This window comes from Chelonia mydas, chromosome 6, assembly GCF_015237465.2.
Source record: "Chelonia mydas isolate rCheMyd1 chromosome 6, rCheMyd1.pri.v2, whole genome shotgun sequence".
NCBI lineage: Eukaryota > Metazoa > Chordata > Testudines > Cheloniidae > Chelonia > Chelonia mydas.
This window is the reverse complement of record NC_051246.2, coordinates 21,142,083-21,157,070: the sequence shown is the minus strand read 5'-3', so window position 1 is coordinate 21,157,070 and position 14,988 is coordinate 21,142,083. Positions and strand designations below refer to the sequence as shown.

General features: G+C 54.6%; 1 protein-coding gene across 2 annotated transcripts in view; it reads right to left on the bottom strand.

Annotated features, from left to right (window-relative positions):
• The window catches only part of B4GALNT4 (beta-1,4-N-acetyl-galactosaminyltransferase 4), a 125,381-nt gene extending 110,576 nt beyond the window's left edge, over positions 1-14,805 (bottom strand). The window contains exon 1 of one of the 2 annotated variants that reach the window (XM_037899494.2): positions 14,111-14,805. In XM_037899494.2, coding sequence (XP_037755422.1) covers positions 14,111-14,261 — 151 coding nt within the window. In that variant the 5' untranslated portion in view covers positions 14,262-14,805. The remainder of the gene's footprint in view (positions 1-14,110) is intronic. The other variant, XM_037899493.2, reaches the window with a different exon arrangement.
• Positions 14,806-14,988: the final 183 nt, after the last annotated feature.

Here is a 14,988-nt window from a genome sequence, read left to right as displayed (position 1 = left end):
CCTCAGGTCCCCCCAAGGGCTGCCATGGAGCCCGGCTGAGCTTTAGCTGGGAGCACAGCTGCTTGCCTGCTGCCAGCTTCAACGTGCTTTAATGCATTTAGGAGATAGACAGGAGTGGGGCAAGATCCCCATGCCGCTAGCACCACGTGCCTACCTTCCAGCGAGCTCGAGGCAGCACTAGCCCTGCCCAGGGACTCTCCGACAGTCACACACAGCCCAAAGCTCCTGCTCCCTTGCATGGGGATGCGGATAACGCCAGGGAGCAAGGGCAACAGCCAGGGAGCATGGCGTGGCAGGATCAGCCCATCTAGGAACTGACCAGGGATGCAGCAGAGCTCAATGCAGCATGCTTCTCCCGTTGGCACAGAGCACAGGATCGTCCAGGATGGTGTCTTCCCAAACAAAAAGGCTCCCAGAGTCAATGCCCAGCGTGCACCCGCCTTGGCACCATCGCTGGGAGCGCTCTGTCCCAAGGACAGCAGGGAACTTACAGCCAGCGTGTGTATAACCGGTACTATGGTCCCCGCTTGATCAGCACGGGGCGCTGCTTCAGGCTTGGCTGCATCAAGACCCACTCCTGGGCAACTGACCTGCCACAGAGCAGAGTGGGGCTCTCCCCTTTATCCCATTGCATCTGCAGAGGCCTTTGCCAGTCCCATCCCCCCTTCCTGAGAGAAGAGATCAGCCACCCAGAACTGGGAGCCTTAAAACCCCTTACCCCCGTCAGTGGTGGGGCTGGGCTCCCCTGCTGTTAAGCCAAGCACACGCCACTGCTTAAACCATGGTTTGAGACATTTGCAGCCCCAGCTAAGTGCTAGAATATACAGGATTTGAGCCAGCGCCAGCCCCAGGGCTCTGATCCAACAAGGTAGCTAGAATTTAACAGGACAGTGGGCTCCAGTACTGCCAGGGATACAGAAAGGATGTGATGGAATGCACCCCGGTATTCACACCCTACACCCCCCGGAAATAACCCTTGTACAAAATATGCTTGGTAAGGTATCCTCTGAACACTAAGAACTCGCTGGTTGAGAATATCCTGGTGGAATACAGGGAGCAACCTTATATGTAAAGTGATGAATTCTCCCTGAATGATGCTCGTAGCCCATGCTCAAACTCACCGAGTCCCGATTAGGCAGAACTGGTCAAGCAGGTCTTAAACAAAGGGATGTGCGTTTACCTCCATTTGCCTATACGCTGTAAACAGAGCCCTCAGACAGCAAGAGAGAGAAGACAAAGAAAAATCTCCATTTCAGGATACACAGGTGAAAAACAGCATGACCCTCCTTCCTCCATGTCTCCTTGCTCTGGGCTGGAAAGAACTTTAACGAGGGATCACTCTCAGGAAAAATGCTTTTCAAAGGGTGACAGAGCTATAAAAATATGGGGCAACCCGCCAAGTGCTCTGTCTCCCTGTCGACCGCTCTGTCTTTCACCTAAGATGACAAAAGAAACAGCCGCCGGACCTTGGGAGCAGAACCTGGCCTGAGAGTTTGGTCAGCAATGTACTAAGAACCTGTGGTAAGAACTTCACTTTGAACCAAGTCTAATCTGTTAAAACATTTCCTGGTACTAAATTTATCTTTATTTTAATCCAGTCTTGTGGTTAAACTGGGCTTTGTGGTAACTCCATTTAAAAGAAGCAAACTGTTGTATATTGTTCCCTGACAGGGACAATGAACCTAAAATATCTGAACTGTCCGGGGGGTGGGGGGAGGACACAATACAGAACATACACTGTTTGAGGGGGAGGATTCAGGACTGGGAGTGTGTTGGGGTCACTCTGGAAGTAGTAACCCAGGCTGGTGGGAGCCAGAGTGTGGCTGGTGTTTGCTGGCAGGCTGCTGGGCCAGGGCTGTGACTACACACAGACGCTCAGGGTGGGACCTGCAGGCTCACTGTGAGGAGCTTAGGTTTGGAGCTACAGCATTAAGGTGTTGTGAGGCACTCGAGGGGTGACACAGCCTCTCTCTGGTCTGGATTGCACCCGGAATGTCATAAGGGTTTATAAATGGCACCCCTAGAGGCGGTGCAGTCCCCCTTGCTCCAGGGCCAAGACCCCTTTGTCTCACCACACCTGGTGCTATCCTGCAGTGTCACACACAGCATTGCTTCTGGGAAAGGACCTCATGGAATTAAAGCAGCAACAGAACATACAGGTGCTGCTGGGAACCAAACCGAACCCACTAAGGTTGAATCTAGGGTAGGAAGATTCTCCCTGAACAGTGAAGGGGGGAGACAACGTATGGTTCGGGGGTTTTGGCTCCTGGCCAAATCCACCTTCGCAGGAGTCAAGGGAAGAAATGGACAGTTACTGGCGCATTAGCGCAGGGTAAGATGGTCATCTCCAGGGATCCCCACTCCTACCCGGGATTAGCCTTTGTGGAGCTGGGGAGGCATTTCCTGCTATAACCTAGGTGGATAAGCACATTGGACTTGGGGGACGGGACGGGAACAAGCGCCCCTTGCTCCGGCACGCTGCCTGAAAAATGGTCCATCGGGGTCATAGGGTCCATTGCCCAGAGCAGGGGAGAAGGATGTTGGGATTGGGGGAGGAGGGTGTCTCTGTGACATGCTGTCAGTCACAGCCGTTACACGCCCACCTTTGGAGAGAGCATCTTGCATTCTGGGGGGACTAATCCCACTGACAGAACAGACACACAGAGCTGGGGGCCCGGGTAGTGCTGCTGAGAAGCCGGCTTTGGGCGGGGGAAACAGTGTAGCCACATAGGCTGGTAGATTATAAACCAGGACTGCTGCTGCCTTTAAACCGGTTTTGATTTAAACAGATTCAACGGCTCCTGAAACACACCTGCGCGATCAGGAGCAGCATCAGCACAGCTCAGAGCACACTGCGGCCAGAGAGCCCAGGCAAGAAGGTGGGTAGAAGGTAGCCTTCAATAAGGACTCCTTTCCACACTGCTCTGGCCCCGAATCTCCCACTCCTGGACTGCTTCAGCGATAAGCAGAGGGCTCCAGCGCTCAGAGCCATCAATCCAGCCCCTTTCTCCAGCCCTCCGTTCACTTTACAAGAGTGCAACTAAAGCCGCACAGAGGCAAGGCCACTGCTCAAGTTCACCGGCCAGAAGCAGAGACTGGCAGCCTTCCCCAGCATGGGCGCTACGCTGTCAGGGATACCTTACAGGGGCCTCGCTAGCTCCCATGCAACCCGTGCCACGGCTTGGGAAAGAGAAGCTGCCATGTGATTACCTTGTAACCCCTGGCACTTCTCACGTAGTTAACCTGCCACTATGCAGCAGTTCCCACATAGTTACATGGCCAAAGTGCTTCCCGTGTAAGCAGAGGGGAGCTGCGCCCCCCAAATAAAAGCAAGAAGGCACGTTCCAGGGGGGACGCTCCTTAGACAGACAGGGCTGTAGGTGTAACATACAAGCCCCACCCACTCCTTGCCGGCTGGCTGGATCCTTCCCCTTGCCTGCCACACATACAGTCAGATTGTCCTGAGTTTCCTTCCCTCCTATTTACTATCACAAATGAGACTGGTCTTAAAATTGACAGGGCCCTGAGCAAACATAGGGCCAGTTCAGGCGACAACGTGCCTTCTCTTCTGGGGACTGAGGATGGGGTGGGCAACGGGGAAAGGAGTTTCTCCCGCCTCCATTCCTAGTGCCCGAAAAGGGGACTACGGGCCGGCCTATGAATGATCAAACGAGAACAGGACAGTCTTGTACATCCTGTTGTGCACTGATCACTATTCCCACCCCTGCCCCCTAGACATACACCCCTCTTGCACTGGTGGCGATGGGATCTTTAAAATAGGGATAAAAAATCCACTCAACTACCTGCCATCCTTGCATGGGAATCTCACTGATTTGGGGAGGGGACAAACGACCAACTTCTGCAGAACTTCAGGCTTCCATTAAAAAAAAAAAAAGTGACATTGTCCTTCTGATTGTGAAGAAACCCTCCCAAATGTGATCCAATGCAGAGCAGGCAGCTCCAATGCCTCCCAGGCTGCTTATAGCTTGGCAGGCAGCAATGGAGCAAAACGAGCAGCAAGGAAAGAGTCAAGAATCACATCACTTCAACTGCTGGAGAAGGCTGTAAGCAGCAGTAGAGACAGAAAGTGGAGCTATTTCTGGAAGAGGCGACCACACTCCAGAATGAAGGTTCAGCGAGGGGCAGAGTAGCAGGCAGCCCCATCCCTGGTAGCAGCCAAGGGGCTGGGTGAGAAACTGTGCAGGGTACCACTTGCCCTTCCATCAGGAGGCTTGGGGGCAGGACAGAGAAGCCCCCTCTCGCCATTCCAGCAGCCAGACATGGGGGTGGAGGGTGTCACATTTATTAGACACCTGTTAGTGAGGGCCCAATATGTAAAAACGGCTCCCAAGCATGGTCCAGAGACAGCAGCTTAACAAATCCCAGCACCCTCCTCTTTCCCAGCAGCTGTGAGGAGAGTGGGCTTCTCACTGGCACACTGCCCCACTACCATCCCAGCAGAGCCGCCTCCTCCTCCTCCGCTTCTGCACAGCATCCCCGGGTCAGCAAGGGCCGAGGTGGTTTTCCAAGTCTTGCTCCCAGCCACCTCTCCCGCCATGCGCCAATGTCCTTATGTGAGGGAGCCAATCCCCACGAGCAAATTCTTTCCTTCCCCACCACCTGCCTGTCCTGCGTCCCACGGTCAATGGATTTCAGTGAAGTTCAAAGGGACCCCAGAGTTTCCCCCCCCCCTCCAGGGACCCCATTTAGACTTCACCACCTGCCCTCAAACACATTTGCCCGCCCCCTTGCCGCCACTCTGCTGCCCGGGGTTGGAATATCACTACTGCAACAGCAAGTTCATTCAGCCTGCTCTTTAAATCTCCTGACAAATAAACCTGTCGTGTGCTCGGCTCCTACAGTGCCAGCTCACCTCCCTCAGCACGACGCCTGCCAGGGAAGTCTCTGGTGGGCCCAGAGCTCCCATCTCCCATTATGAATCATTTCATTTTTTTTTTAATTGTATTTTTTACCTGGCGCGCTAACGTTTCCGCCCCATTGACTTGGAGCGGTTTCCAGCCAGGAGAACACCGTAATGGCCTCATTATTTCAGCTGAGGAATCTGTGTGTTAAATTAGGCAGAGAAGGGTAATTATCTACTTGTAGATGATAAGAAAGGGATTTATTTTATCAGGAACATAATGTCTTTCTGGTTCGGAGCCAGCTCCCCAACCCAAGCAGCCCCTGAACATGCCAGTCCAGGCTGCACCTTATCGCTGCTGGAGGGGGTGGGCGCCAGGCGGAGGTGGAGCGCACAGGTACACATGTACCCCCCAGCCACCAGGCACGACAACTTTGGCCTAGCACAGGGACACCGGGCTGCTACCCAGAGGTGCCAGATCCCCAGCTGGAACCACCTGCCGTGGGCCCGTTTGCGGCACGGCGAAGGCCACCCTTTTGCCACTCTTAGCACAGCCTTTCGCGTGGAGCGTCTGGGAAGGGAGTAGGCGGCCAGCAGGAGATACACATGCCCAAACCCTCAGCCTGCAGAAAGGGCATCTGCTTACAGCCAGTTAATTTAACACCCGCTGCCAGCCGATCTGGGATGGGGAGAGCAGCGGGCGCGGTCTAGAGTCTGAAGCCCAGCAGATTCGTTCCCCAATGCCCAGAGACCTGCTTTTGCCTATGCATTTATGGAGCGGGGGTGGGTGGGTTTGCAGGCTTCAGCAAGGGAGCTCCCTGCTGTTCCTGCCCAAGACCACTCACGGCCCAAGCAGGGGAAGGGGCAGAGTAACTGACTCTCTCCCCTCACTGCTTCCATGACAAGAGCTTTCTCCTCTGTGCACTACCTACAGCAGGGTGGCCACCCGCAGCCCCGCGCCCTTCCTCCAGCCGCCCAGGAGGCCCTCGCGCCACCGTACCTCGTTTCTTCCTCACAACAGCACTCGCCAACCCTTCCCACAGCCCCCCGCGACGGCACGCCCACCCCGGCAACCAACCTCCAGCCCCGCATGACGGCACGCCCACCCTGGCAACCCTCCCCCCATCCCCTGCCACAGCACGCCCACCCCGGCAACCTTTCCCACAGCCCCACCCCCTCACGATGGCACGCCCACCCCGGCAACCTTTCCCACAGCCCCACCCCCTCACGATGGCACGCCCACCCCGGCAACCTTTCCCACAGCCCCACCCCCTCACGATGGCACGCCCACCCCAGCAGCCCCTCGCGACGGCACACCCACCCCAGCAACCTGCCCCTTGCCCCCACGATAACACGCCCACCCCGGCAACTCACCCACAGCCCCACACGATGGCACGCCCACCTCCAGCCCCCGCGACGGCACGCCCACCCCGGCAACCCTTCCCACAGTCCCCCGTGATGGCACACCCATCCCGGCAACCGGCCCCCGCGATAGCATGCCCAGCCCAGGCTCCTGCCCTAACCACCGAGCCCCCACAACAGCACATCCACCCAGAGCTCTCGGGATGGCATGGACATACCCCCGCAACCAGCCCCAGCCCCCCCTGTGATGGCACACCCACCTGCCTGCAGGTCTGCCAGTCACAGCCCCACACAGGGAGGTTTTCCAGAGATCCCAATGGGGGGGAAATGCCTACGGCAAGTGGCCTGGGGCAGGGCAGCAAAGCTCTCTGCTCAAGGAGACAACCATTGCAGGCAGGGTTGAACGAGGCAGCGAACAGTCTCTGACTCGAAGAGCCACCCCAACATTGTAGGCCCCACAACACCCCCTTCCTATTCTGAGTGCAGAACACTCCCTCCCACACTCAGAGAGGGCACCCCACCCCCAGTTAGAGCCAGATTGTCCATCACGCCGCACCCCCAGCCAGACCGGGGTTTCCAGCAGCTCTCCGGCTCTCACTTAGGCACCTAACCACAGCCCAGGTTTCAGCCCTCAGCAGCTGCCACTGTGACAGTCACAGGCAGGTTTTCAAAAGAGGTCACACCCAAGGGGCTTTTGAAAACTGGCCCTTAGAGCCCCTTTCATCTGGGCTGAAAGCAGAACTCTGGAGTCAGCAGATTCCTCCCCCTACTGCTAAGCAGCCTCTGTCTAGCTGGCATTAGCCTCAGCTTGCCTACTGCCCCCCACAGCTCTCTCTCCAAGGGCTTTCCGCAGCACCTGTCACTGCAAGATCTAAGTGCTGGGAAGCAGCCTTTTCACATTGTGGAAGCTGATGTGCCACACCCAACTGCAGACACCTGGAGTCAATGAGACATTCTGGGGGAGCACCAAGAACAACTCACCGGAGTCTCACCTTACAGAGCTCTCCCCACCTCAACAAGCCAGACGCAGCCTCTGGGGTCATCAATCCCATGAAGTTGGAGGCCGAAATGCTGGGCACTGGGACAGAGGCGCCTCTACACCAGGGGTAGTCAAGAGGTAAACCACTGGCCAAATCCAGACAGCTAGACACTTTTGAACAGATCCCAAAATCTTTTTATTTACTAATATCATTATTGTTGTTTTTTTAATTACTTTCTTCTCTGGAGTCTGGACCTTGACAATGCCTGGGCCAAGAAATTTGGACCTCGACACAAAAGAATTGACTACCCTGCTCTACACAAAGAGCTGTATAAGACCAGACAAGACCCATGTGGCAGCCAACTAACTCTCCCTCCCGCCCCCTCTGCTTCCAGACTATTAACACTAAATTAAATGGATGTCAGATCTGGAGATCTTCCCCTTCGCTGCTCTAGTCAGCTGACCACCGATCTGTCTGCTAGGCAGAGCATAGGACTCAGCTATGTGGTTGGTGCACCAGATGGTCTTCAGAATCTTTCCCCAGAGCTAGAGGTCAGGGGAAGGTTACTTCTTCCTCCTCTGTGCAGATTCCTTGGGCCCTACACAAGGTCAGCGACTGATGAAGGCACAGGGGAGCCCAGCAGCCTAGGATGTGCACTGAGGAGCAGGCTGCATTCCACCTGATTGCAACCGTCTCCTGCTTCCTCACTGCAGGACAGAGGCATCTGCTGAACTCCATGACAGAGCACACACCAGAGCGGGACGCAAGCAGCCATAAGTTAGTGGTGAGGCACCCAAAGCGGTCTTTCAGCAGCCTCAGCCTGCTGCAGCATTTAAGCCTCCAGCTGCTCCACAAAGCCTAGGAGGCAGAAGGGAAGTAGAATCTCAATCACTGGAAATACCCACAGGGCTACATGGCTGCCTGTCTATGCAGAGTATTTACAGGGCACTTAACACTGTAGCACAGACGTTTGTCCTCACAAAAAGCCCAACCCCTAAAGAACCCTGAGCTTGCTGCCTCGAATGCGGCCACTTGGAATAGATTTTTAATCAGACTGTTTGGTTTGACCTGACCCTTTTCTCTCTCTTCCTCCTTTGGCGTCTGCTCTGGCATGGCAGCTCACCCAACAGGCCTGAAATCACTGCAGCATAGGCTTATTCAGATGTTACACAGCAGGGAGTTCCACAGGTAGGCAACTCCCACCCTCCCAGCCCTAATGCCCATGCTGCCAGGTCCCAGAAACCTCACTCCTGGGTCTGCACAGCTCCAGCCGCCCTGCTAGGAGCTGCTGTCTGTGGGTCACACAGTCGGGAGGGTGGTCTCTCACAGCTCAGCCACAGCCCATGTGGGACCCAAAAGCAAACAGGCAGCCAGTACAGAGCATGGGGGAAGATGTTCTCTCGCCGTCTGTCATTCAATGGGTGGGCTGCCATGGTTTGCGCTGTTCGGCGCTCCTGTGTAGCCTTGCTCGTCAATCACACAGAGGGAGTTACAGTGATGAACATGTGCATGGCGTTAACTAGATCTCTGACTGTTCCCACGTCCCAGCTCACTTTCCCTGCCATGATACGCTGCCGGCTCCTAGGCAGTGGCCGGAACAAACTGCCAGACAGGAGTACCACCCATTGCTGCCACCACAGCCCGGTCTTGGGTTGCAGTGACGTCTGTGCTATTAACAGCCGTGTCTATGCTGTAACAGAGTCACCTGGCACACAGCCACAGCGTCTTAGACACATGGGCGTATGCTCCGGAACCTCCCCCAGCCCTTCCGTGCACTACCTACAACAGACCCTGTCCCCCATGGAGAGGCGCCATCTCCAAACAAGGGTCAGGTGTTGCTCCTTCCCAAACCAGTTTGAACAAGAGTTGGTTGGGCCCAAATCAAGACAAAAAATCCTTCTCTTTTCAAAACAAAAAAAAAAACACACTTCCCGCTACCCCCACCCCCATCTATACATTGAAGCTTGGAAGAATATAGTTTCCAATGTGTGCTTAGGAAACAGTTTTGGATACAGTTTATCCCAGCAGCCAGAGCTGGTTAGAAAACAGCTTAGAGAAAGCCACGTTTTGAAATCATTTTCAAATCTCTCCCCCCCTCTCCCTGGAGAGAGCAGAACTCCTGTATTTAAACAGCAAGGCCTTGGGGGCAGTCTCTTACTGTGTGTTTGTACAGCACCTGGCACACCGGGGGCCTGAACTTGACTGGGGCCTCTTGTCACCACTGCACTGCAACAGGATGGTGCCATAGAACAGAACAAGGCGATAGCACGAATGGGAGAGACAAGAGAGACTAGGACAAGCACCATGCCAGATTCTGCTCTCACATCCACCTTCCCAGCCACTCCACGGGCCTTTCCTTTCCTGCTGCATCAAACATGAATGCCTTCCCCTCCGCGACACACATTCAGATCCCTCTCTTCCCGCATATCCCCACACCCTCCTGTTTGCTCAGTTGACTCCATCAGCCTCACCCTCCTTTCATTTCCTTCCCCCACTGCCTCCCAGCCCTCTGCTCCTCCAAACCCATATCACTCCATTCTTCTACAAGGCCTCCATCAATTAAAAAAACAGAAGTCAAGAATATCTGAAGAATCCTAAAATTACTCCTTCTGGGTCCCTCCCCCCCTTCTGTTTTTGACATCTCAAGCTACATAGGGCACAGATGCCTTGACAGCTGTTCACCGTACAGTGCAGGGCATCAACACATAATATCTGGGGCAGGGCTGTGATCTCCAGGTAAGCAGCAGGTGTTCTGTCAAGCCACCTTACGGCCTCCTTCAAACTCTCCTTTGCCATGATGCCTGCTAAAAACTTGACAGTGCTTAGACAGCTGGTGTGCTGATCGACAGCATCTCATTATGGTCTTGTGCTGTCTGTGCCAACCTGCTCTCTTGTCTTATAGTTCAATTATAAGCTCTGTGGGGCAGGGACTGTCTTTGTTCTGTGTTTGTACAGCATCTAACACAGTGGGGTCCTGGCCCATGACTGGAGCACTCCTAGGCGCTCCTGCAATACAAATAGCTAATAAGTGTGGATGACAGACCGACACCATTATAGAGATGGGGCCAGATTCACTGCCACGCCCCATGGGCTGTCACTTACACTAGGGCAGGCTAGGTGTAAAAGTTTTAGACTCAGATCAGTGGCTAACACAGAGAATTCCTAACCTGGCTGAGGCCTCTCAGTGCTACCATAATATAAATGTTAAATAATACTCTTATTCTGATCTGGTGGCATTTTACACTCCCTTCACACTAGTCTCGATGACAACACAAAGTGCTGGGTAGGTGTGAATCAGCACGGGTGCAACTTAAACTCATTGATCCTGGTCTTTGCTTCATGCAGTTACAAGCAGCTCATTAGTTAAGGCTCAGCTCCTCAGGCTGGTCCTGGTACCATCACCTCTGAGCTCCGATTTTTCAGAGTTCGTTCAGCTGCATTGTGACGGCAGGGCTTTCTGCTGGGAGCCAGAGCGTGGCAACGCATTTCCTCACTGCTCCGGGTAACACTTGAAATAAATAGCCACATTCTGTAGATTTGGGGGAGTGTGTCCCAGATGGCGTGTCAAAGGTTGCGTGCGCAAGGGAGGGGCAGTCATAGAAAACACTAGACCCACATCCTCTTCGGCAGATATCGGGAATAGCCCGATCAGTCTGACCAATTGTTTCCAGAACACACCACCTCGGCTGGACAGGCAGGGCATTCTGAGGCTGCGGGGAGACCGATGCTATAGCACAATCTCCGAACTTCCTCCAGTCATACTGATTGGGTGGGCACTTGGTTAAATTTAGGCTTCAAATGTTGCTACCCCACTATTAATATTTTCCACTGCTGATCACCAAACCCCGCCCCTGCAGCTAGTTAGCATGCTTACCCAGGATGGCAGGAACAACCTGCCACAGTCTTACAGCCCACACACTGCACAGGCTGAGGCTGCAAGGTCTGAGCAGACAACTAGTCAAACCTTCTTTGAACTGGGTCAATAGTTTAGGCAGTGGCTAGACTCTTGAGGTTAGGCTTACATGACAGGTTGTTTTTTAGTGGGACAGCAGCTGAGAAGGGAGAAGGCAGCTCACTTAAAAGAAAACTAACAGGTGTTTAATACACAAGCAAAGGAGTTTCATTTCCTGCTTTGTCACATTAGCTGTATCTTGACTTTCCTGTTTTTGCAGCATGGATAGGATATCACAATGGATTGAAACATTGTCTTCCCTCATTCAAGAGGGAAGGAAATGTTTAGACCCACTCTTTAAAGCTATTGGTTTTAGTGGTTAAAAGCCATTTAACTCAAACATGTAACAAACAGCGCGGAGAAAAGCTCTTTGTGAAAGAGTGAGTCATCTCCCACTCAGACTTCAGCCTGCATCTCCAACCCTGCAAACACTTGATATGTAGCTTTACTCTCATAAGTAGTCCCAGAGAAGACAACAGGACTATTCCAATAAGTAGCATTACATACGTACTCTGTTGGATTGGGGGCCTACATTATCCCACTCTAGCTCTCCAGAAACCATAGGTGCTGGAACTAGGGCTACAGGGGTGCTGCAGCACTCCCTGGCTTCAAGTGGTATCCATTCCATACAGGGTTTACAGTTTGGGTAAATGGCTCTCAGCACCCCCACTATACAAATTGTTCCAGCACCCCTGCCAGAAACCACAGATAAGTCAAGTCTCAGTGGCCTTTACTTGCTTCTCACTCACGTTGGCACTAATCTGGAGTAACTCCCCTGACACCAATGAAGTTATATTCAGTTTACACTGGTGTAAGTGAGAGTAGAATCAAACCTGATTTTGCCATTCGGAAAAGTCTTTGAAGCCATAAGCATGGAGCAGAAAGGGCACAAGCAAGAAATGGTTTACCCCTTTGCAGTTCTCTTTTTAAAGAAGAGAATAATTATTTTTAAATGGCCCGCTTTCTCATAATAAGGGCACGGGATACAAATGAAAGTTACGTGGAAATAGAAACATGAAAATCCCTGCTGATGTTCCCCCTCCCAAAGATTCCCAGAAGCCATGAGAATGACTTTCCAGTACTAGACCCATCACAACGCAGCGAATGAGAACAGTCATGGGAACAACAACATATCCTTCTACAGCACGGCTTCTCCACATGGGGGTCACAAACAGATGTCCAGGGAGCATAACCCCACTCTCCTGAGAGGGAGGGGATCAGAGCTAGATGGAAGAGGGTCCTGGTATGGAAGAAGTGTTTGTGGTATGGAAGAGTTTGAGAGCCCCGCTGTTCTGAGGCCTGGAAAGTGTGCTCCTCAAATAACTGGTTTTATCTAAGCAGCCCCAGGTGTTGGGATATGCCTATTAAATCAGGATTACCTTTCCACCTGGTTTTTCCTGCCCGGTGTGCTGCATCACAGGACTTTACAGCTTAGCCAATAGGGAGTGCCAAACAAGCTAAACAAAGAGCACCAGCCCATAGACTTACCAAAACCCCCTCCTTCACGGGAGCCAAGCCACCTCCAGCACCCCTCAGACTGCTGGCATGAAGGACTAAGTCTCCAGACACTGCCAACAGGGCTCTGGACAGCTCAGCCACCGGCCCGGTTAGTTTGGTTTGTAAGCGATCTCTAGCATCTCAGAATTCTCTCTCTGATCCACACACTGGCGCTCTGTGCCCCGGACTCAGGAGCCATTATCTAGCTCTGCTCTAAAGAGGAATTGAATTGCTGCTAAAAACACTTCGCTGCCAAGACTAAAGACATGGAGAGTTTGGACAGCTTATTGGCAGTACAGCCAAGTGTCTGACCTGAGCTTCGTAACCCAGCCAGCCTGGGGGAAGAGTGTTCTGTACATGCATCTCTAATGTAACCGACAGTGCCCATTTCTTCCCGGCTCTTGCCAAAGGGAGCTATTCCAGTGATGGGGACACTTTCATCAGCTTCAGAGGCTCAGGGCTGCCTCTCTCCCACAGCCCTTCTTGGAGCACTCCTTGGATGTAATAAAGGCTCATTATTTCAGAAGATCTCAATCAGGATAGATAGTAAAACAGAAAATATCACAATACCACGATATAAATCCATGCTACACCCACACCTTGAATAGTGCGTGCAGTTCTGGTTGCCCCATCTCAGAAAAGATATATTAGAATTTGACAAAGTAAAGAGAAGGGCAACAAAAATGATCAGGGTCTGGAACAGCTTCCATATGAGGAGAGATTAAAAAGACAGACTGCTCAGTTTAGAAAAGAGATGAGTAAGGGGGACATAGTCTATAAAACCATTAACTGTATGGAGAAAGCGCATAAGGCAGCATTATTTACCCCTTCACATAACACAAGAACCAGGGGTCACCCAATGAAATGAATAAGCAGCAGGTTTAAAATTAACCAGAGGAAGTATTTCTTCACAAACTGCAGAGTCAACCTGCGGAACTTTTTGCCAGGGGATGTTGTGAAGACCAAAACGACAAAAACAGGGTTCAAACAGAATTAGATAAGTTTGTGGAGGAAGCATCCCAGCAAGGGCTATTAGCCAGTATGCGCAGGGATGCAACAGTACGCTCTGATCATCCCTAAACCTCTGACTGCCTGGGCGAGAGGGGATGGATGGATCACTTGATGATGACCTGCTCTGCTCACTCCCTCTGGGGCACCTGGCACTGGCCACTGCTGGAAGGCAGGATTCTGGGCTAGATGGACCGTCGGTCTGACCCAGCAGGGCCAGGAGTCCTGGCTAGACCAAACTCCACCCTAAGAGAAACCACACGAGGGCGGAAGGGGGGGCGCTTCCTTTTGGCCTTACAAAGGGGGTTGCCTCCACAAAGTACGGGGTGGGGGTGGGGGGGCGCAGGCGACACCGGCAGCCCCGGAGGGCCTGCAGCAGGAACGTGGCTGCGCTCGCCAGCCCCTGCCCGGCTGTGGCAGGGGGCAGGAGGGGCGCGGGGCCCCCCTTACCTCGGCCGTAGGCGAAGTGCAGGCGCAGCGCCTTGCCCTGGCGCACCAGGCTGATGTGCAGGTAGGTGAACCACGCGGCCAGGGTGAGCAGCACCAGCAGCAGCAGCAGCTTGAACTGCTTGCGGATCTTCTTCACCGGGAACCACAGCATCCTGGAGGCCGCATTACCGGCCCGGGCCGGCCGCACGGCACCGCCGCCGGGCTCCGCACGGGACCGTCCCCGCCGGGCGGGGCTAGACGCCGGGCGGGAGCAGCGCCCCGGGGCTGGGGCACGTGTCGGGCAGCGCCGGCGAGCGCAGGGCGGGCAGCGGCCCCGGGACCAGGCAGCAGCGGCGGCGGACCCCGGAGCGGGGGTCCCGGCCGGCCGGCCCCGTCGCCCCCTTCCCCGGCCGAGCCCCCCGCCGGAGGGACAAAGGCATCCAGGCAGCCCCGCGCTCCCTCCCCGCCCGGATCCACTCGGCGGCGCGAGGCGGGCGGAGGGGACGAGGCCGCTCAGCCCGTGCCGCGCTGCCCCAGCCCGCACGGCAGCGCCATGGAGCGGGGAGCTCACACGGCGCCCAGGCGGCAGCGGCGGCGGCGGCGGCGGCTCCCTCCTCCCGCCCGGTGCATTGCGCGCCGCCCCGCTCCGCGATGAAGGGAGGCAGCCCGCAGCTCCCGGCCCGCAGACCAGCCCCCGCCGCGCTGGATGCTTCGGCCGCCGCGGCACCGTCCCCCCCAGCCCGCCGCTCGCCGAGCAGCAGCCGCCGCGCTGCCACCGCTACCTAGCCTGAACTGGGGCGAGCGGATCGACAGCCGCCCCTGGCCCAATCGGAGCCCGGCGCTCCCTCAGACAGCCAATCGGCCGCCTCCGGAGGCGGGGCCCGAGCCAGGTTAGGCTG